The 22,586-nt window shown below is 45.4% G+C and overlaps 2 protein-coding genes across 2 annotated transcripts; one reads left to right on the forward strand and one right to left on the reverse strand.

Annotated features, from left to right (window-relative positions):
- Positions 1-6,059: 6,059 nt before the first annotated feature.
- LOC127024942 (uncharacterized) lies at positions 6,060-14,337 on the reverse strand. The gene is made up of 9 exons (XM_050909689.1): positions 14,223-14,337; positions 12,906-13,019; positions 12,398-12,460; positions 11,261-11,347; positions 10,249-10,338; positions 9,585-9,765; positions 8,844-8,948; positions 8,329-8,409; positions 6,060-7,211 (listed from the first exon to the last, which is right to left on the reverse strand). Exons 1-9 carry the CDS (start codon positions 14,240-14,242, stop codon positions 6,963-6,965), a joined length of 990 nt encoding a protein of 329 aa, XP_050765646.1. The 5' UTR covers positions 14,243-14,337; the 3' UTR covers positions 6,060-6,962.
- An 11-nt stretch (positions 14,338-14,348) lies between these two features.
- Positions 14,349-21,261, forward strand: LOC127018974 (heat shock 70 kDa protein 12B-like). The gene is made up of 5 exons (XM_050900863.1): positions 14,349-14,408; positions 14,628-14,945; positions 17,655-17,879; positions 18,233-18,404; positions 20,028-21,261. The coding sequence occupies exons 1-5, from the start codon at positions 14,349-14,351 to the stop codon at positions 21,071-21,073; spliced, it is 1,821 nt and encodes a 606-aa protein (XP_050756820.1). The 3' UTR covers positions 21,074-21,261.
- The last annotated feature ends 1,325 nt before the right edge of the window (positions 21,262-22,586 follow it).

Raw genomic sequence — 22,586 nt, forward strand, 5'->3', positions numbered from 1 at the left:
GGAACAAATTTCATTTTAAAAAATAAGAACAGAAAAAGAAAAAGGACCAAATTTGGGCTTTAGCTTGGACTAAAACAAACATTTGCAGAAATAACGGGATATTCTTATTATGGTAAAAGTTTAAACTGTTTGCAAATACGCAGGACTGGCCATCTTCTCTTCCTCTAATTTCTTCGCCGGAGCACTTCAGTTATTTGCGTTGGACGTAGCCCAGAACGGAACAGGACCTGTTGTGGTGGCGTTGCTTTTTGTCCGGGTTAGACGTGGGTGTTGCCACGGGAAGGGCCGATTCTCGGAGCCTGGGTGTTGGCTGCTGGAGCGTTCGCTTGTCCTGCCCGGCCGGAGGAGGCACGCGCTTGCTTCCTCCTAAGCCTCCCGCACGTCTGACGGCCGGTTGTGATAATGCGTTTGTCCTGGCATCAAACACTGGCACTGCCACTGTGAGCCTCTCGCTAAGTATTTTAAAATTCCGAGCTTTCTTACTGATTAAGCTTATATTTTTCAAAATTATGTGGTGAGTTACTTGCCATACCTATTCAAAGGAAAGCTAGTTTTGCTTTTTAGTGCTGTTCTTTTACTTTCAATTTCAGTTGGCATTTCTGCAACAACCAACCCTTTTGATTTCTTTAGTAATGTTCAGACTTTGTTCTTCTTGAGCTGACTACAATTTTCCTTTTCGCCCAGATTTTGAATCCTTTGTGGGTAGGCTGCAGGAATGTTAGGAAACAGGTTCCCAAATGAGCTTGGCAAATTGAAGAACTGTCTGAGAAGGTAAGGTGCTCCTCAGTTAGGACAGACGTAAAAGGCTGTATCCTGAATCTTGGTTGTACTGGTTTGTCTGAGAAGACGAATTTCTGCATGGAGATACTTCCCATAACACAGATACCTACCACCCATTTAATTTTTCCGAAGCTGGGAAAAGACCATATTTGTTCTTGATAACCTGTTGGTTGTTGCTCGTGTGTCATTTAAACCATAGCGGTTCATAATTCTTTTTGGTGAATATTTATTCTACAATCTAGTTGTAGATGGGACCTTTTTCACTGTACGGTAGTTCCCTGGCTGTAATTGCGTGGCTTTTTCACGTAACGGTCTTTGTGCCCTCTTAGTTGTTTCCAGCTACCAGCACCCGCTGGCAATGCCTGCAGTGGCTGCCCACCAAGCGGGAAGCATCTCACCAGTCTGCCATGAATTCCCTGAATAGAGAGAGACACGCTCAGGTACACTAACCACACGTGCTGCCGGCCTCTAGATAAGTATGACGAGTTCTCTTGCCAGCCAGAGGTTTCTTTCTTCTTTCGGTTGATATTTGCCCACTCAAAGTCTATTTTTTAATTAATATTAGACTCCATGACTGACATGGGCTTATACTGCAGGCTTGAAAGCACAGCCTTGATTCACAACTGAAGTGAAAGCAAACAATAGGAATTAAGCAGTAAGTTTTTTAGGATGTTAGAGAGGATTAGGAAAATTGATCCCTGCCCCACACAGCTGTCCTCTGAGTATATGGTCAAGAATGTAATCCAAACTGGTCTGAAAAGAGGAGTTTTAGTCCTCTTCAGTTCCTAAACCACTGTTGCCTCTGCTTTGCCAGTGTGTGTCAGGGGCATCCTAAATCAAGGAATCACTCAGGAATAAAAGCTTGTGGTGTAGTGGTTTCCAGGCATGTGGAATTTGAATTGCACCAGTGTTTTGCATATGTATTTAGCATATTTTCTGCACTGTTCAATTCTAGCTAGATAAATAGCGCTTGGTAAATATGTGAGTTGTCAAATGCCAGTTAAATTTGTCAAATAATTCATACCACACATATTGCTCTGAAGCACAGCTAACCCTAATACAAAATGGCATATGTTCATCAACGTTATGCTGTTGATGTTGTTGCTCTTTTTGTCCTTTAAAAGACTAGATAATGAGAGCTGATGACCTATGCATTTTTCACCCAGTTTATCGTTTTGATCCTTTGGTTTGTGTGCATTTGGGTGGGGGAGGCAAAGGGGAGAAGAAAAGAAATGTCAATCCATTCACTTCTCTTGCTCATGGGTGAACAGTCTCCCAGTCTGTTATCCTGTGTTGTGAGAATTTGGTTTCAGTATCCCAAGATGAGCCCTTGTAGACAACTAAACTGCTTGAAACGTCTCAGCTTCAGCTATGAAAGATCTCAGCATTGCTCCTCAGGTCAATTGCCCAGTTGTTCTTTCAAAATTACCCATGTTGGTATTTGAGTGATCTTAATTCTCACAGGAGTCTGTCGTGAGGGATAATGAATTTCTAAGGAAACTTTTTGATGAAATAGCTGCTATTTGCTTTCCCAGGTACCCTTCTGGAAAATGAGCATGTGAGATGTATCTCCATGCATTTAACCAGAGTCCAGTCATCACTTTCAAAAGTGAAAAACCTTCTAAAGAGAAGTTAGTGATATAATCCAAGTATTAATTATGTGTTGTTGCAAGATCTGGGAAAATAGAGGTGCTGGCTAGCTGTGGTGGTGACTGTGTCTGGGGTCAGGCTTTCTCCCTCTGAGAGGAAGGCACAGTGGTGGGGCTGGAGCTTCTGCTGCATCCATGAAGTATTTGCTCTGGGATAACTAAGGGAGGACGTCTGTCTTGCAGGACCTGTAGGTTTCATTAGCATCAAGTTGACTTTTTACACCCAAAAAAAAAAAAAAAAAATCTGAGACCCTAAGGGGACTACTAACAGTACTGACCAGGTACTTCTCATGATCTAAATGGGGTCCACTGGCTAATCACAAGGCTGGCTTGCTCCTTCTTCCAAGAGCTGAGCCTCCTGTGTGCTGGTCCCATTGCTTTCTTGCAATGGGCAGGAGACTTGCTCTGAGCCAAAGCATCTGTTTACACTTTCTCTCTCCACATATCTGAACCCTTGAACCCTGGTCCTTTGCAGCTGTTAGAAAGTAAGAGCCTGAGGGACAAGGGACAAATCCCCTGGTTCACTGACCCATCCGTTCTCTCACCAAAGCTTCCTGCATGTGTGAAATAAATGAAAGGACGTCACAGAGAGAGAAAAGGTCAAAACACAGCTAAGAGCTAAGCAGATATCCGTGGATTATAACTGCTGGCATACTTATCCTCTGACAGAAGATAGCCTACTCTCCAGAAATTGGGGCTCTCTGGGTTATGGAGCAATAGATGCCAGCTATGCACAAGGTTGAGACCTCAGACGTTATCAGTGTGTCTTCCAAATTACTTAGCTAATGCAGTGTAAGATCAGTTCACCAGAAGCACTGAGGGTCACTGAAGTTATGGGGTGTTGCTGCTGCAGAGCATGGGAGGTAAAGAGCAGGATCAGAGATTCTGAGAGTCAGAATAGTGACAGACTTGTGCAGGAGAGGCAGGAGAAGCCGAACGCAGGATACTTCCCATTTACCTGTCTCAGCTGGCCTTGCAGTTTACTAGCATGTCAAGTGAATAACCAGGTCTGTACAGTGGCCTGAAGAGAGAGATCTCAGGAACACCCCAAAAGCTGGGGGAGGCCACAGCCTACTGCATTGTTTATGCTATTCTTCAGTACTATGTCTCAGCGGTACAGTCTAACCTTTACCTCTCTCATTTCAGTGAGGATACTAGAAAAATTGTTTTCTTAGACAAATTGTAGTGTTGGGTGACAGAAGTGGAGCGTTGAGTGTGCTGCTGATGTTTCGGTCAATGTCTCTACCAGGATATGAGTTATATTTTTAAATTCCACTGGGAACAGGCTCTTTCTCTCTCTGCAGACAGTGGGGAGAGCAGAAGGGAAGAGAATACCTGGACTGGGTCTTTGGTGGGAGGAGACGTACAGATCTCCCACAAAAGTCTGAAGGACTGAGATAGCAACTAGTTGCATCCTACAGAGCTGAAGCAAAGCCATTGTATCTCAGCTCCAGGGATAATCCTGCACCACTGGTAGGATGATAGTGTAACACAGAGGAATTCTTTCTGGATACCAGGTGGAGGATCTAACCCACTTGGCTATGTGAATTCATTTGTACGGAGCTCTTGTCTTGCAGGAGCTGTTGTCTCTGGCAGGGATGAGCAAACTTAGACTCCCATTGTTTGCCATCCATCTGTGAGATGTAAGGTGTAGCGATATGGGTAAACTTGCCCCCCTTCTTCTGGATATGAGCAGGGAAAGGGTCTCAGGGTCTCCACTGAGATTTGAACAAAGTGTTGGACAGAACTGTCTTAGCTTGGTTTAGACAGCAAATGAGACCAAGTGAGGGGGAGGCTCTTGCATGGTTGTGTTGACTGATGAAAAAGGGGAGGAGGGAGAGGAGGTGGTGAGAAATACAATACACTTCTTAGGCCAGGGAAGAGTCTGCTTGTCCCCAAGAGGTACAGGGTGGAAGAAGCTATGGGAGAGCAACATTTCGGCAGTAGCAGTAGCATTTCTCCGAGTCTCTTAATGATGGTATAGAGCCAAAGAAGGAAGGGAAGACAGCTCTGCGTTATTTCATGATTGCATCCTGTACAACAGGGAGGAAGGCAGGATGTATCTGTGTGACTCAACCTGTTCTTCAGGGCCATTCTTGTTTGGAGGCTTCAGGCTGTCTCAGAACAGCACAGCAGCAGCCACAACCATTATCCCAGCCCCCAGCAACCTTTCTAGAACAATGGTGTTTTGTTGATTGCTCCAAAGTGCTTAGACTTAGCTGGGACATTTGATACTCAAATCCTGCATCTGGCTTTGCTGGTAGGAGTGGTTTAAGGAATGCAACCCACACCAAATGTGTGGCCTAACCCACCACACACCGCTGTGCACTGGATGTTCAGCCCGGGTGAAATCTCACCCCCAAACATCAAGAACTGGGACAAGAGGTTGTGTTGAATCACGGGCTAGATGTTGTCCTTTGCACCAGGAGATGTGAGAGTCTGGCAATAGGGAAATTTCACGCACAGAGACCCTTTGTGGCAATCAGTGGACCGTTGTTGCTAATGGATGAAGTACCTGTTCCGTTGTGAGCGATTAAAAATCCTGTACCTGCGCAGGAAGGAGGCAGCCCGTTCACTGTTTTGGGGCTACTGCACTCTAGGCCAAATCACACCTTTTGCAGGGAGGGGGAAATTGTTGCTCCTTTGAGATCAGCTGAGCATATGTAACAGGGAAAAGATTTTTCAGCAGTACCTCAGAGCCCAAGTCTGCTGGATTCTGCTAGGTGCTGTACAAACAGAGCAAAAAGTCTGCTCCTGCTGTTAAGAGAGACTAGGAAGTGTGCGTGTAGCCTGCTAGAAAGGATGCAGCAGTGCTTGTAGCCTTCTGAAGGCTTTTAAATCAGCCTTTGAAATATAAAGCTTTGTAACTTGAGTGTTTTAGCCTAAGCCAGCAAAAAAGATGTTAAGGAAAGAAAAATCAAAGGAAAGGACCATACATGAGAACCTGCAGAAGCGATGAGCTTCAGAGAGAAAACTGATCCACAGAGCAGGACCAGACTGACTCAATGAGCCACAGGGTCTTAAAAATTAGGCTAAAAAAATTTCTAAGCAGGTAACAAATAGAGCACGGCAGCTTGCCATATATGTACTATTACACCTATATAATCACATGGCGTTTGGCTCAGGGTCATGCTGAAGCTCCTACTTGCTGGTACTGGGCAACTTCCCTGTCATCTACCTTCTAAAGCCTGGACAAGATGAAGTGTTAATGCACTGCCCACCTTAGTCTGCAACACCTTACAAGGTATGAAAAACTAACTATTGTGGTTCTTTCTTTTTGCAAAAGTTGTAGGAAATATGGTGCATATGTAATTTTAATTCACCTGCTCTATTCCATGATAAATATTTCCAGTAGAGGTCTTTTACAGTCAGTTTCTCAGAATACTCTCATTTTCTAAAAGCCAATTTTCTTGCACTTACCTGGATCCCAGCTCATGTTGTCAGTGACCTGCAACATGCTTACAGAACAGTGGATTCCTGAGAGAAGCAGAGCAATTTGCCTGCAGAGAGCTGTACAGAAATTTGCCTTTCTTTCTGGGGCCAGGGAGTTTGTGCAGCCAAGGAAACTGCTGGACTAGAAAGCAGAACTGGAGGAAAGGACTCAGCAGGCACACAGCAGTATTTCCAGTCTTTTTTATCTGGCAAATCTCAAGATTCTCACTGAATATTTTGTCACACGAGCACATAAACATGCATTTGCCTCGTTGCATCCCCCTTATGCTGTGAAATACAACTTTTAGAGCACTTTGATCAAGAGCTGTGGCAGGTACGTAGCTGAAGGGCTATGGAGCAGTAAATTGTACGGACATGCGAAAGCAGCTGAGCACTAGCAGGCAGGCGGCATTTGTGTGGAGACGAGTGGCCTTTTGGCATGTAAGAGTGGCCTCAGTATCTGTGTACACATATCTACGCACACCTGTCTTCTGAGAGTCCATTGTAGCCCGTGTGAGCCTTGTCTTTTACTGCCGTGATCTCTTTCTCAGCTAAGTACATTTTTACCCAAGAAGGATGCCTGTTTCCCAACAGGCCATCTTCATCCTCGCTGCTTATTCATTAGCAGAAAGCATGAGCCTGCAGTTTGTGCACCTGCTATAGACGCAGGGGAGGGCAGAGATACCACTGCTGTTAGGGGTCCTGCAAAGTGTTGGTCCTACTACGTGCTGTTGGTGAGGAGGCAAGTGCCTCCACAGGGTGGCTGAGATCCCCACTGTTATCTGACAATGTTATAAGCATTTGTGAAGAGCAGGTAACGTAGGCTAGAAACACAGATTCTCTTTCCACACAAATGCTGTTTAGAGACAGCAAGGAACAAATGTTACATAAAATGTATGCATGCTGCTGAGGCAAACATCTTCAATTTTTAATACATGTTTGTAAATAATGATTTATCCTAGGTGTCCCAAGCCAGGAGCGTCTAACTTACTAGCTCTGAAAAGCAGGCAGTTCATGGGAGAAAGAAAAGCAGCATATTGTGCAGCAGCTGTTTCATCTTCTTGTGGTCATATAAGTGAGTAACTTGACTCTGAAGCCATGCTACTTTTCATCCCAGACTACACCTTTCACAATGACTTGTTCCCCACATTTCATTATGGGCCACAGAAATGCTGGTTTTCTCCAGTGCTCCCAGTCTTTCTTGTCCACGTGCTCTAAATACTGCAGCGTTTCCTGTAGGTTCCACACAGCTTTAACCGGTGGGTCCTGAAGAAGCAGCAAACAATAAATTTTGCAGCACTGCAGTGTAAACTGTCTTTGAATGGCAGTTTTTGGGTCAACGTCAGCTTGCTGAAAATCAAGTGAGAACAGTTTTCAAAGTTTTGTAATGTAATGTTGATGTAATCTTACATTGCCTCCCTGCTCTCGTTCTGTGCAGCTGCTCCACATGAACTAAACACTGAAGAACTTCATTTGTCAAAGCTGATGGTACCATTCAAGTGGGACAGGCAGAGGTCCCAGGGTCATTTTAAAGGTTCTTTTATTTACTAAGTCCTGGCTTCTGGACTGTTCCAGCATCCAGCAACTGTCTCCTCATAGAGAGATCTGCAAAGAGCTTGATAAGGCTGAGCTTTCAGAAAGGCCGAGCAAGCTGCAAAAGGAGGAAGCTGCTCTTTGGAAGCTTCATATATATGTGATATGTATGACATATAGATATATTTCCCAGAAAAAACCACTAGACTATAGCCCGTTTGGATAGCAAGTATCAGGGCTCTGGGCACACCAACAGCCTCTGCAAGCTTTCCCCTGCCTCCCCAGGGGTTTGGCTGCTTGTGTTCAAGGTCAGATCTGATATAGCATGCCCATATAACCTTGGATTCGACTGCTGTGAAAACAGCTAAGCTGGCAGAAAGGGTGGTGTGAGAAGGAGTTATGAGAAGCCTCATCTCCACCCACAGACCCTCCACCACTTGGCCTGAGAGCTGATTCAAGCTCAGTGGTGGCTGGGTGCTTGCCTGAGCTGTGATGTTGGGATGCCTGTGCCCAGCTTTGCTTACCCTGACCCACAGACCGACTTCCCAGCTCAGTCTTGACCTGCCTGGTCACTGTGGGTTTGCCTGGTGATCACCAGTCTGTGGCAGACCCTGATCACCACCACCGGCCCTGCTCTTTGCACCTTGCTTGGGTCCGGTTGGACTGTGCGCTTGTTGGTAAGGGCACTGCCCTGCCTGTCCTTCGGTTCCCCACTGCTCCTGGTGCAGCTTTCTATCTCCCTTATGAGGTTACATGTACCTCTATGCATGCCTGTGAGAATATTTTGGGAGTATATGGGCTGGAAGACCCTCACCACAAGTGGAAAACAACCCCAAGCAGAAGGGAGACCTCCCGGTTTTTTAAATGCCAAGCTGCACAGACATGCCAGAAAATTGAACCACCGCCCCTGTTCCTGGGCTGTATCTTTACTCACCATGACAATTTTGCTGTAAAACTCTGAGTGGTTTTGGTAATAAGAACACCTGAAGATATTCCTTATTTCTTGCATCATCCCCTACAAACCAAGCACAGCACAAAGCAGACTGTTAGCATGTGGTGTGGCCAGCAGTGCAGTCCCCGAGCACTGGGAATTTTTGTTTCTCAGATCGTGTCAATCAGCAATGGAGAAGTCGCTTGTTTCAAGCTTTGGAGGAAGGTCCCATAAAAGCAACACAGGGCTGGAAAACGCTTTCTGCACTCATATATGCGCCTCGGCCAGCTGGACAATTCAGACATGCAGCATATCTCTGTGTATTGTGGGACACAGAAAGGCTGCTGGAGCTCAGCTTTCCACACCCCCATCCCTCTCAGCTCATAAGTTATCCCCACTGTCATTGCCGATATGTTTTGAGCAGTGTCCTTAGCAGAAGCTAAGTTCTAAATGAATGGCAGATGCAGATGACCCTTTTATCCCACTGCCTAGGTCAGTTACATAGAAACATAAAATACCTGTTTGCTGTCGGTCATAGCGTCATTCGAAGGTGGAATGTCAAGAACTTCAAATATGTTCCTTGTTCTCTGCTGTATATCTTTCTCACAGGCATCAAACAGCTTCTGCAGCGCAAAGACAACAGCTGATTACAGCAGCAATGACAGTGAAACGAGAGGCGTAGTGTGGAAAGCATGTGCTGAAACAACATCTGCATTAGAGTAAATTGTAGGGCCACTAATTGATTGAAATATGTCTTCAGTACCTGGGAAATAAACTGTTTAATCAAGCTGTTTCCATGCTGAAGCCCATTCTTCAGCATCTGCAGGGCCTTATCACCACAACCAATGCTAATAAAGGCCTCATCTCAGTCTCGTCCTTTAAGGTGTACCATTTTGGTATTTTCCTTCAGATCCCCGCAGCATCAGAGCAGTGAGCCAGACATCAGAACGAGGTCTCCCATCTAGTACTTAAAGTGTTAACCATAAGGAAACTGGACTATGTTTTCCCACTTGTGCTTAACATGATTGAGATATGTGACTGGGATTTGAATGTGCCCTTCTGAAAGGCAGGAGGAAGCAGGTCACCGTCAGTTTGCTCCCTACAGCATTACGCAGGCCCTGCTGGACTGGAAAATCAGAGACCCAAACTTAGTCCCCAACCCTGTCTTATACAGAAATACTAATACTCAAAGCCTGCTATACTGGCTACACCATATTGATCTGATAAGAGTCAGATTGAGAAAATGGACATGAACAAACCTTAATTATGCTGCTGCCAGTTTTATACGACAAATAGGAGGCTGTGGAGCTCCTGAGTTTTTCCCATTCACGTAGCCTGAGCATCTCATACATCTGCAGCACAGCAGACAAACGCAAAGGGTCATTCATGTTCTCAGAGTGCTTGTGCATGCCCATCACTTTAGATAAGAGCTCTTTGTTTCTAGGGCAAGAAGGATATTAAAAAACTTAGCTAAGACAAGATGAAACAATGAATAAGTGTAACTATTTTACGGCATGTTATGAATCTATTTCATGAATCCCATGTTTTCTACAGTGTACTTCTCAACTATATTATATAGCTGGCAAGCAGCTTTCGTGTGGGTAATAGTGCTTTCTCAGCTCGGTTTTGCATGATCACAGTGGAACCTGATCAAAGAGCGGCATTTCGACTATGTCATTGTAGGCTGATTTCTTTTATTAACATGTTCACCCTGGGAATGTCTCCTTCCCTTTCCAGAACAACCCAAGCCATCTTCCAGAAATCAGTTACAAAGAGATGCTGGCAGGTTGAAAGTGTGGGCAGAAGGTGTCTAGGCTGTCTGGTCAGAAACAAAGAGTCCCTAAGGACTGGAGGAAGCAAGAAGTATGTGGCTCTTCAGTGTAGAAACACACATTGCGTCAGAAATCTGAATAAATACCTTACCTTGCCTCTAGATCTTTGATCTTCTCTTTCAGCTTCTTATATTCCTCTTTCTCCTGAAGCTCTTTTTGGGTGAGCCCTCCAGGAAATGCTCTGAAACAGATTTCTTTTGTGAGACCTCTTTATTTGTACTTGGACACTGGGACAACAGTGGACTTGCCCCTATTGAATAGTCTGAATTCCAGCAAAAAAGCCGCGAGGTGGGAAAGTGCAGAGCACCCAGGAAAAACTCCAGGGGAGCTTAACAACCTCACCTGGAAGCCTCCACCTAGGATTTGTGCTCAAATCAAGGGGAAAGCTATTTACATCAGAAGAAAGGGAGGCAGGGTTGTGAGGATCAGACGTTGAAGGCTGGAAGAAAACACAAGTATTCTCCACTTGTTAGAATCTACTTTCGTCTTTTCTCTAGTTGTTTTCTCCGTCTTTAACATCAAAACATTATCACCAACCATCCCAAACCCTCCAGAGAGTTCTGTTCTCCTGCATTCCTTTCTCCACAGATGTCTGGGTAATGTCAGTCTCCTATTCCTCCAGCGGGTGAAATTCTCCTGTTTCCAATGCCTGCTCTTTAGGTGATACTACTAGAGCTTAAAAAAGCCCTCTCTACATGATGACCCTAGGTCAATTGCAGACTCACACTCTAAAAGTGCTGGTAATTTTTTGCTTTTTATCATTCACCAGAGGTTTTTAGAGGTTGTGTATTCTTCTGTATTACAGATATCAGAACAAGTACGCACAGCCCTAATATAAAGGAGACCTCTTGTCCTGTGTTTCTTTCCCCTCCTTTCAGAGTAAGCCATACCATCTTATATTAATATTCTGATCACCTGAATTATCCATCAAGTTTCTGCTCTGTCAATTAAATTACCTTCATTACTGCACACAGAAATGTTGTGTTCAGAGCTTGTCTAACCTTGGAGGTGGTAAATGTATTATGTGTAGTGGAGGAAGTTGACTGGCTGTGGGTGAAAGGACAATACTGAGAAGAGGAAATTCAGAAAAACCCAATACTCACTCCTGATAGCTCCTGTGTCCCTCCTGGTAAGGAGGATCAGGGTTGCTGGTTTCCTGCCTCTTGTCATGATCAGATATAGCATGCTGCCTAGAGATGGAAGAAAACAATCCATGTTAAGCAGACAGTCCTGGGAACAAACCAAGAATGAGGACCTGAATTTGGGAGGTGTAATCTGGATCTAGACTGGTTTCCTGACAGCCTTCTGCTTGGTCATCATTTGAGTCTAGGTCCAGTGTCTGGGAACCTTTGCCTTACATCAGCCCAAGTCTCAAACTTGAGCCACTCCGGAAGAAAGCTCCAAGGTTTCAGAAAGTCTGAGTATTCCTTCACTACCAGGCTATCCATGACTGCACACCTGCAAACCCTTCATGACCCCACAGATACTCCAGCCGTGATCAGAAACTAAAGTACCACAGCCTGTCTTCATGGAAATCCCAACAGGAAAACCTCTTCTCCACAGAGGTGTTCAGGAAGGGTATGGACATCCAGCTATACTATTTGAAGTTTATTCACTCCTGGCCTTAATCACTGAGAATGATTTATGGTTGCATTTTATCCCCAAGATGCCATCCATTAGGCTATTATTTCTTTTTCTTTCCTCCTGATTAACAATTTCCCTCCTTCTTGCCAGTATTCCTGCCACTATGTCTTCCCTCAGCGCTTGCCTAGTTCATAAGAGGGCAGTTTTCACGACAAAACCCCAGGACTGCCTCTGCACATCTACTCAAACTGTCCTCAGAGCTGCTTTTACCACCTCCCCTTTCCATATTAGGCTGGATGCCTTGATATTGGGGGCTGCTGTGGTTAAGGCAGCCATTACATATTCAGAGAAGTATTTGCACGGAAATGAAAGTTCATCTCGCAACTTGTGTGACATTCATCTCACAACATCACGTGACATGTTTTCATGTCACGTGCCCTGGTCATGTACCCTGATCTGCACTCCAAGACAAACCTGTTTCAGAGGCAGCTCATGCCTGGCCATGACAATGCAGTCAAACAGGAGAATGAAAATTTGGTCTGTCCTGCAGGTCAGAGCTGTGATAACCAAGACCTGAGTATGTTTCAGTGACAGTTGCAGAAACATTTATGATTTTCCCCTCTTATATATATTCTTAATATAAAGAATCACATTACCTGTGGCAACTCTCCAGAAATTGTAGTCGAGTATCAACAGACTCAGACCAAACTCTTTTCTTGCTGTCCGTCCATCAGGGGAAGAAAGAAATAATAAACCACATTACAGTCAGTAGGCAAGTATCCATTAAAGTCCTAAGAAATGCACAAGCTAAACTTCCTCCCTCCAATTCCTGATCAGCCCGTAGGGAAGAAAATCTAGAGACCAAAACTTCTCAAGTCTGTGCTTTGCCAGGTGGGTGGTTTGTGAGTCTGAGTCAGTACCAATAGTGCCAATAAAATACTCCAGAAGTGTAAGATCTGCATGTTATATGGTACAGATCAAACACCTTCTGTAAATTGGCTCTGGGTTCCCAATATAGCCCGGACAAAATTTGTTGCTGTCTCAGAGCCCTCCTTGTGTCTGGCTTATTTGTAATCTTCTGTCCAACCTGTCCTAGCGTACACCAGCTACAGCTGATCATCAGGGGTCATGCTAAACACTGTAACTTCTGGTCACCGGACTCACTTTATTTCGTTTTCCACCTGCACCAGCCTTTCTATCAGATCATGATATAAGGCCTCCAGCCTTGAAGTCTTGTCTCCACAGGCTGATGGTTGCCATAAGGTGTCAAATGTTTGTCTGAGGAAAAAAGAAAAGGGAATTCTTAAAATGAAGGGAAAAAAGATCACATACTCTATAAACAGATACCTTATAAAAGACAGCCCCGTGAGCAGAGGCTCCATGGCTACACCCGTGCTAGCAAATAGATCAGAGTCAGGACAGAGGCTCCAGGGCACATGATGGCCCAGCACACACCTGGACGCAGTTTTGGCACAAGTGAGCTAGCACTCCCCGAGATGATGCCTGTTAAAGTTCAGAGGACTGCACAGGCCAGGGTTTGCCAAAAATAGGAGGAGGGTTTGAGCAATCATTAGGGCTGGATGAAGTGGGCAAGATACAGGGACAACTCCTGAAAAACAAACTCCACCCAGACCTGCAGAGTGTGGGGAACCGCAAATGCAGGCGGCTGTTCTGCTGAAACCAACTTTGCAACATACGGGTGTGGGTTTTTTTTAATAGAGAAGAACAAAGCTCTATGTTCTCAAGGTAATTTTTTATTTCTACAACTGCTCTGTGTCCTGTTTCCTAATGAGGATCCAAAACATCAACTATTATTGCAGAGACAATCCCAGGTTGAGGTACTCCTGCAGCTCGGATACAGGTGGAGCAGACAGCCAGCTCCTTCCTGCAACCAGGCAATGTCAGAGAAAGCCTAAGCATGAGGCTTCACCATCCGTTTATGCTGATCCAAGTCTGCACGACTGCTGCAAAGGACTGTCCTGCCCCGCTCTCTCAGCACCTCCCCTCTCCTCTCCCGCTGAAACAGATTTTGGATCGATTCCTTTCCAGTTACATCACTTTATTTCCAGTCTTTCACTGAGGACACTTCTTTTTTTCTTTAAGCTCAACAATCCAGTATAAAATCTGCATTTAAGTCAGCCTTTCCCTGCAAAACTGATGAGCTCAGAAACCGAGTCCCGGAAGTCGAGGATCTGTTACACTATTTATACCGTTCTTTCCAATTTCTCTTACTCTTACACCCATTTAAGATCTGCCTCATCCTTTGGAGCTAAACTTGAGCTGAATTTGAGGAAATTAACCATCCCTGTGACAGATAGGAAGGATAGGAAGTAGAAAACAGAGCTTTTACTGAAATATTTCACAGTCAGGAAATGTTTGCAGTCCTTCGTTGCAACCCCCCAAGGGACTTTGTAGAAATATTCAGACCTAGTAAAGTTAAACTTGGTAAGTTTAGCCAGAGACACACCCCGTGCAACATACCTGCCGCCTTCTGCAGTCATCTCTCTAGGATCAGCACCGTTACACAGCCCTTCAAACACCCCCGTTCTGCTGTAGGAAGAAAACTCAGGCGTGCCCCCTTTACAGCAGCAGAAAATGTTTGCCGAAATGAGTGGCAGCACAGTCCCCTGTGCTGCCAGGAGCGCAGGAAGCCACTGCAAGTATCAGGCGCTTTCTTGCTTTCACAAAGGGACTTTTCTGCTATAAATAACAGAAACAAGCCCTTCCTTTTTTACAGGAAAAGGCACTCCTTCTTTGCACTGAACCTAGTACCATACCTCTCTCCAGCCAATGAAGTCGAGGGGAGGAGGAGGGGGGCTTCGCCCTGCAATATCAGCCAGAGCAGTTTCAGTTTCATCCCAGTCCCATCTGGCTACTCCTCTGTAGCTCCCCGAGCTGTGCCCTTCTGCACTGCTGTCGGCCATGGCCAGCAAGTCAGTCTTCATCGTTGCTATAGATTTTGGCACATCCTACAGCGGGTACTGTTTTTCCCTTGCTTCAGGTACGGACCAAATCCGCCAGGTGTACTGGGGAACAGAGCACGGGCTCAAGACCCCGAAGACACCCACATGCATCTTGTTCAACCAGAAGCAGGAGTTCAGGAAGTTTGGCTACGATGCTGTGATGAAGTACAAGAGCCTGCCCTCCAGCGAAGCTGACAACTGGTACTTCTTCCAGAACTTCAAGATGAAGCTGTACAACACAGTAGGTGGAACGGTTACTGCTAATGGGAGTCAGAGCTATGCATTTATTTGAGGGGTGGGGGCTAGAGGAATTGGTGAAGAGGGCTGAGTAGATCTGGCTGATGAGGATGAGTGAATGGAAATCAAAGGGCATTTTGATGAACTGAAGAAGAAATGATTTATTTTCTTAAATAGCCAAAGGCTTCACTGGGCCTTCCTTTATGATGCTGTTCATTGTCTAAAGACCATAAAACCTGATTGCACACCTTGGTGAAGCCAAATACTTGTTCTTAATGAAAAGCTGCCCTCAGTCCTCTACAGGGAACAAGTGAAACTTCCTGTAATTCAAAGGAGCTGGGCAACCTCCGGATCACCATGTTATATACCTCCCTCTACCTTGTCTCTACCTCCCCTGAAATGGTATGCTGAAGCCAATTTGAGGGTGGCTAGCTGTCCTTCAAGTGTGTAGTGGCTATCATTTCTCTCTGAAGGCTCTGTGATAGTTCAGAATTGTTCACAGCTTTTTCTGGGTTTGCTCATTCAGCCAAACATTAGGCTACCTTAGGGCCTCCTTGTCTGTGGTCCGGGGTCCCACAGGGCCTCCCAAAGATGGAATAACCCAGAGCACAGGGCCAGCCCCAGATAAAGTCTCGTGTCTGCTCTTTGGCATCCCCCAGTGCTAAGCAATGAGTGCTGAACTGGATGTGGGGGGATGCAGTAGGTGGGAGGCCTCTGTGAAGACTTCCCTCCCCAGGAAACCTGGGAATTACGTGGTCTGCCAGTGTCACCTGTGGAGTGGTGGGTTCTCACTCACTTTCAGAGGGGGCTGGAGAGAGGTTTTAGTTCAATCCCATTTCTCTGCACCCAAGAAGAAAATGTTTAAGGGAAAATTCATTACAGAATCACAGAACGGTTGAGGTTGGAAGGAACCCCTGGAGGTCATCTGCTCCAACCTCCCTGCTCAAGCAAGGCCACGTAGACCTGGTTGCCCAGGACTATTGTCCAGCCAGTTTTTGAATATCTCCAAGGATGGAGATTCCACAACCTCCCTGGGCAACCATTAGAAGGGCTCAGAGACAAGAAGGGAGAACACCAGTTCCCAGACACATAAGTAGTTATTTCTGAATCTCCATAGAAAGTGTCCATGGAGGACATGTCGTAACAGCTTCCTCATATCAACCTCTCCTAACTAAGCCAGGAACAGTGACAGGAAATGAGACTGTAAATAAAAATGAACTGTCGTGGTTTAACCCCAGCCAGCAACTAAGCACCACGCAGCCGCTTCCCCCTTCCCCCTCCCAGTGGGGTGAGGAGGAGGAAAGAGGGGAAAAAAAGTAAAACTCATGGGTTGAGATAAGAACAGTTTAATAACTAAAGTAAAAGATAATACTAACAATAGTAATAATGAAATATAATAATAATAATAGTAATGAAAAGGAATATAACAAAAAAGGAGGGGGAGGAAGGGAAAACAAACAAACAAACAAAAAAACCCCCACCAGTGATGCACAATGCAATTTCTCACCACCTGCTGACCGATGCCCAGTTAGTTCCCAAGCCACGATCCACGCCGCCCGGCCAACTCCCCCCTGTTTATATACTGGGCATGACGTTCCATGGTATGGAATACCCCTTTGGCTAGTTCAGGTCAGCTGCCCCGGCTATGCTCCCTCCCAGCTTCTTGCACACCTGCTTGCTGGCAGAGCATGGGAAACTGAAAAGTCCTTGGCTTAAGATAAGCGCTACTTAGCAACAACTACAACATCGGAGTGTTATCAACATTATTCTCACACTAAATCCAAAACACAGCACTGTACCAGCTACTAAAAAGAAAGTTAACTCTGTCCCAGCCGAAACCAGGACATGAACATAGATTCCCGTTCTCTTAAGAGGCTGCACCTGCAGAATAGGATTCACTTCACCTTTCCTGGTTGTGTGTTATTTAAGCTGGGCAGCACCTGGACCTGCCTGGTTTTCTCCATTGGCTGTAAAAGATCCCAAGTTAATGGAATAATCCTTGTAATTTAGGGCCATTTTGGTGGCTGCTGAAGCAAAACAAAGGGGAGCAAGTGCGGTGAAGGCTGGCTCCTGAAACTTCTTTGGATACAGGCAACAATTCCCACTCTTTCTAGACAGAGCAGGCAATCGGGGACTGATGGAGGGAGTTTTGGTCTCTTGGGAGAGACTAAAAAAATGTCAGAGCAGCCACCTGCCTCAAGCTTCAGATACACTCAGGGACATACATAAGCCAAGAGGACACATGATAAAGAAGCTGTGTCAGACCAGAGGGTTATTTGTCTACATGTTTGTCCAGCATATATTTTGTTAATGCCATACACAGAAGTATAGGTGCAACCAGAAAGGCCTGAAGTCTCTATACATACACCTGGGAAATGTATCGTGGTGTCACATAGAAAGCATAGTTCCCCCCACTGGCTGTTCAGGAGGATCTACAGAGTCTTTACAAAATTTGGCCCAGGACAAACAGCTGGCTTATCGACTACATTGGTATTTTGCCTATTGAATCACAGATGTTGTGGGTAAGCAGTGTGGTAGCTGACCTGTGTCAATTAGACTGCAGTTAGCCACAATACCGAAGCTGTTGCTGGGAATTTACTCAGGTTTGGAGACACGACTGCCTTCTGTGCCATATGTTGTGCAGTGCTCAGTGCGAAGGGGACAGGTTTCTTGCTGAGACTGCCACGTGTGACCCTGAGACTTTTTTTTGTAGAAAGCCACTTCTGGCATGGAGCTGAAAGCCAGCAATGGAAAGACACTTCCCGCCCTGACAGTCTTTTCCGAAAGCCTACGCTACCTGAAGGAACATGCCCTGAACACCATCCAAGAGGCCTCTTTCCAAACCGTCTACGACCAGGAGGAGATCACCTGGGTCATTACCGTGCCGGCCATATGGAGTGCTGCTGCCAGGCAGTTCATGCGGCTGGCAGCAAAAGCGGTAAAAGCAGGGGTTATCCCACTTCCTCAAATTATCTTCGGAGAGTCTTTACCCATCGAGGCAGAGGAACTCCTCAACATTTAAACAACCTGTATTTCAAATTTCAGTCTATCAGGGAGAGAAATCTCCCACGTTGGGGGCAGTGGGGGAGAGGATGTCCCAAACTGGCAGGAACAACCGCTCTGCCCTTTCCCCCCACCGCCATGTAGAAATGAGCCCCATGGAGATCAGTGGTGCAAGAACCACCACCCCAGCGTGGGCTCCTGGGGCGAGAACAGCCTCCCTAGTGGGTGGCGTTCGCGCAGCGGTGATCTTGCCACCTTTCCTTGAACTGACACCTCTTGTGATTTTAGGCAGGACTCATCTCTGACATGATTTCTGAGAAGCTGATTATTGCCCTGGAGCCGGAGGCTGCATCGCTCTGGTGCAAACAGCTTCCACAGGAAGGGTTTATGGCAGACAGCAGTGACAAGAAGAAGTTTGAAGACTCCCCTGGGATCCAGTATATTGTTGTTGACTGTGGAGGTAAAATTTTCCGTGTTTAACAAGTACCATCTTTGCTTGGCATGGAGCATGGCTGTTTCGCAGTGTCCGCAAAGGTCTGCAGTGCAGTCCCAGAGCTTGGACTCCACTGCTGTGCTTGTCATGGGGTTTTTATTTTTATTTTTATTTTTATTTTTATTTTCATTTCTCACCTAATGAGATACCATGGGCAGGCCAAAAAATGAGAGGAAAGGACAGGACTGCTGTCCTGGTTTCGGCTGGGATAGAGTTAATTTTCTTCTTAGTAGCTGGTATAGTGTGTTTTGGATTTAGTGTGAGAATAATGTTGATAACAGGGCTGATGTTTTAGTTGTTGCTAAGTAGCACTTATCCTCAGTTAAGGATTTTTCAGTTTCCCATGCTCTGCCAGCAAGCAGGTGTGCAAGAAGCTGGGAGGGAGCATAGCCGGGACAGCTGACCCAAACTAGCCAAAGGGATATTCCATACCATAGAATGTCATGCTCAGTATATAAACAGAGGGAAGTTGGATGGGAGGGGTGGATTGCTGCTTGGGCATCTGTCAGCGGGTGGTGAGCAGTTGCATTGTCTTTTCTTGGGTTTTATTTCTCTCTTTTTTTTTTTTTGTTATATTCCTTTTCATTATTATTATTATTATTATTATTATAATATTTCATTATTATTATTGTTAGTGTTATATTTTATTTTACTTTAGTTAAACTGCACTTACCTCAACCCACAAATTGTACTTTTTTTCCCTGATCCTCCTCCCTATCCCACTGGGAGCGGGGAGAGGCGAGCGGCTGCGTGGTGCTTAGTTGCTGGCTGGAGTTAAACCACAACAACTGCTAAAGGCCTGATCCATGGCATGTGGAAGTCACTAAGTGTCTCATGCCGTCATGTGCTTCAGGCCAGACGGTCATAGTGAGAGCTCCTGCCATTGTGCCAGATCAGTCTGCACTGTGTCCCAGCGTCAGCCACCGACGCGCACCCATGTGCTGTTGTATAGCCTGAGCTCACAGCCTCCTCTGTAGGAGCAAGTGTAGTGCCCAGTGAACTGACCAAAGAGATTAGCTAGCAGGCCCTGTAGAGTGAATCATTAAGAATATTTGATGAAGCACTTCTTAGTAATTTCTCTAGTTTCCTGTGTGAGTTTTTTCAGTGTGACATGAATTTCCCACCAAGAGCAGTCTGGTGATTGTGAACAAGTACTGAAAAGGCATCAAGAGGACCACAGGTTTCTGAGAGTCTCACCATGGCTGCTCATCTTAACTCAGAGCTTGTATATCAAAAGGCAGGAGTCAACTATCTATGTGAGGAGGCCAGTCTCCTTTTGTGATCAGAAAGGAGATTGGCTTGTGCAGGGAGTAAGTCAGAGCATCCAGCTCTCATCAGCAATTACTGTAGGAACCTTGAGAGACCAGGCTTGTAAACAGAATTGCATAAATTTAGGAAATCTAGAGGGGTGCAGGCAATAGCGGAGGAGTGAGGATGAGAAAAGAAAGCAGCAAAGTGCACTTGTGAACCACGAGTTCAGAAGGTAAGATTATATTCAGTGGAAAGTAAGGACCTCATGTACTTTAAAGAAAACACCTAACTTCGTGTGTGTGTGTGTGTGTGTGTGTGTGTGTGTGTGTGTGTGTGTAGGTGGCACAATAGACATCACAGTGCATGAGATCCAAGAAAACCATTACCTGAAGGAGTTACACAAGGCAGCTGGAGGTGGATGGGGAGGCAACAGAGTGGATGAAAATTTCACTGATTTCCTCAAGGAAATATTTGATGATGGCGTATGGGATGAATATGTAAAGAGCCACCCCACCGAATTACAACATATGATGTACAACTTCAGTCTACAGAAGTGCTCTGCTAGCAGGGAGGCGGTCTACATACATTGCTACTACAACTTGATCAGAATGGCAGAGCGCAAGAAGGACATCTCCCACTTTTTCAAAAAAGCAAAAGGAGCTGTGTGGTGTGATGGGATGATCATGATTACATATGAGAAAATGAAGAGCTTTTTTGACTACAGTATCAAAAATATCATTCGTACTTTGAGGGAAATTCTTGACAAGCCTGAGATGGCCAAGGTCCAGTACATTTTGCTTGTGGGAGGCTTTGCATCTAGCATCATCTTGAGAGATGCCATCAGTCAGGCTTTTAGCAAAAAGTATCATATCCTTTGTCCAATGGAGGCCCAAGTGGCCGTTGCAAAAGGGGCTGTTTTATTTGGAGTCAATCCACACATTGTTGCCTCAAGAGTCAGTGCTCGGACATATGGCTTAGCAGTATCTCATAAATTTGATGCTGCTATCCATGACTTGCGTAAACTAAGGGTCTCAAAAGCTGATGGCTATATTTATTGCACAGATCTCTTCAAGAAATTGGTGGGAATTGAGGAGTCAGTGAATATAAATGAAGTTGCCCACTATAATTTCCATCCAACAGAACCAGATCAAACAAATGCATGCTTTTCTTTCTATTGTACAGAAAAGCAGGATGCTCAGTATGTAGATGAGGAAGGGATGGAACGGCTTGGCTCCTGTATAGTGCCAATGCCAGACACAAAGCTGGGGAAGAATCGCCAACTGAAGCTGGATATTAAATTTGGGCTCACTGAATTTAAAGCCACATGTACTGACTTTACTTCCAAACAAAGTCGGGCAGTTGTAATAGATTTTTTAGCTGTGTAAATGCTTGGCACATTGAGGAGCAGGGACAATAACTCAAGGGAGAGCAGGGCTTTAGTGGGAGGCAATAACTACTACGATAGAGAAAGCAAATGGACCATAAAGTCCATCATCCAGCCTTCTGCTCGCACAGGTAAACAGTTTGCTAGTCTGATTCTCTGGTTCCTTCCATGTGTCACCAACCACCCTTTCAGTCCAACACCTCTCTTTCTGTTGTATCTGACAGCAGGTTTATCTGCTGCTTTATCTCTTGCCCTTCTAGCTTAGCCCTGTTGCATCTCTGAACACAATAGTCCATACCACCAATATAATCATCTGTACACTACCTGCATTTGATACAAAGCTGGACTGGTGTCTAACTTCCACATATACCAGCCCATAACTATTTATTTTAGCCTGATGTCTTCTTTCAGCTATATCCTCTCTTCCTCTGTTATCAGCTCGCTCTATCTGGAGTCCAGGTTTAACTCTGCCAGGGGTGACATTCAATGGATTTGACTTTTCTTCAGAACATCACTTTCATAGATTGTGTGTAATTAAAGCGTTCTTGTCCCAATCAAGGGTGCTATATGAAGCAGTAACTCAATGTAGTCTGGGGGCTTGTATCCAAAACCTGTGGGAGCGTTGTTTCCATTAAACTGTTGGGTGGTTTGATCTCATTAACTAGGCAGATACGAATGCCATATTGTAACATTACAGATATGAATAGTGCTTATGCCGCTGCCTGAGCTCCTCTGTCCGGCTGTGGGTACTCTCTACATCTCTGACTTAGGCCTGATATTTTCCATGTCCATAAAAGCTCATTTCTTTGCCTCCTGCCTACAGCACTTGTGCACAGGTTCAGCACAGTGTGGCCTACGTGAGTCCAAATGTGTCCAAGAAAAGGATGTGATCCTGCAGCGCACTGGGTCTGGCTGGGGCAGAGTTAACATTCTTCGTAGCCGCCCTTATGCTGCTGTGTGATTTATGACCAAAACGGTATTGATGATAGCACACCAATGTTTTAGCAATTGCTGAACAGTGTTTGCACAGCGGCAAGGCCGTCTCTGTTTCTCACTCTGCCCCTGCAGCGAGGAGGCTGGCAAGGGGAGCAAGGGGCTGGGAGAGGACACAGCCAGCACAGCTGACCTTAACTGTCCAAGGGGATGTTCCATACCCTGTAACCTCATGCTCAGCAATAAAACTGGGGGGAGTTTTTCCAAAGTAGCTATTGCTTGGAGACTGCCTCGGCATCGGTCTGGTGGTGGGATGTGGTGACTATCTTTGCATCACTTGTTGGGGTTTTTTTGTGGGCTTTTTTTCCCCTTCACTAAGGGTGTAGAGTTTCCCTGCTGAACACCAGCCTGTCTCAATGCAAATACTTGGTTAGTTGGATACACTGCATGAAAACTCAGCGCTGGCATCTTTATTGGCTGTAATGACTGTGTTAGAATCACTGCTAGCCGTGTACTTAATGCTGTCAATCATTAAAGCAGCATTCAGAGGATTAATCTGTGCATATACTATGCCCTATGAT

This window comes from Gymnogyps californianus, chromosome 1 (genome assembly GCF_018139145.2).
Source record: "Gymnogyps californianus isolate 813 chromosome 1, ASM1813914v2, whole genome shotgun sequence".
Classification (NCBI taxonomy): Eukaryota; Metazoa; Chordata; class Aves; order Accipitriformes; family Cathartidae; genus Gymnogyps; species Gymnogyps californianus.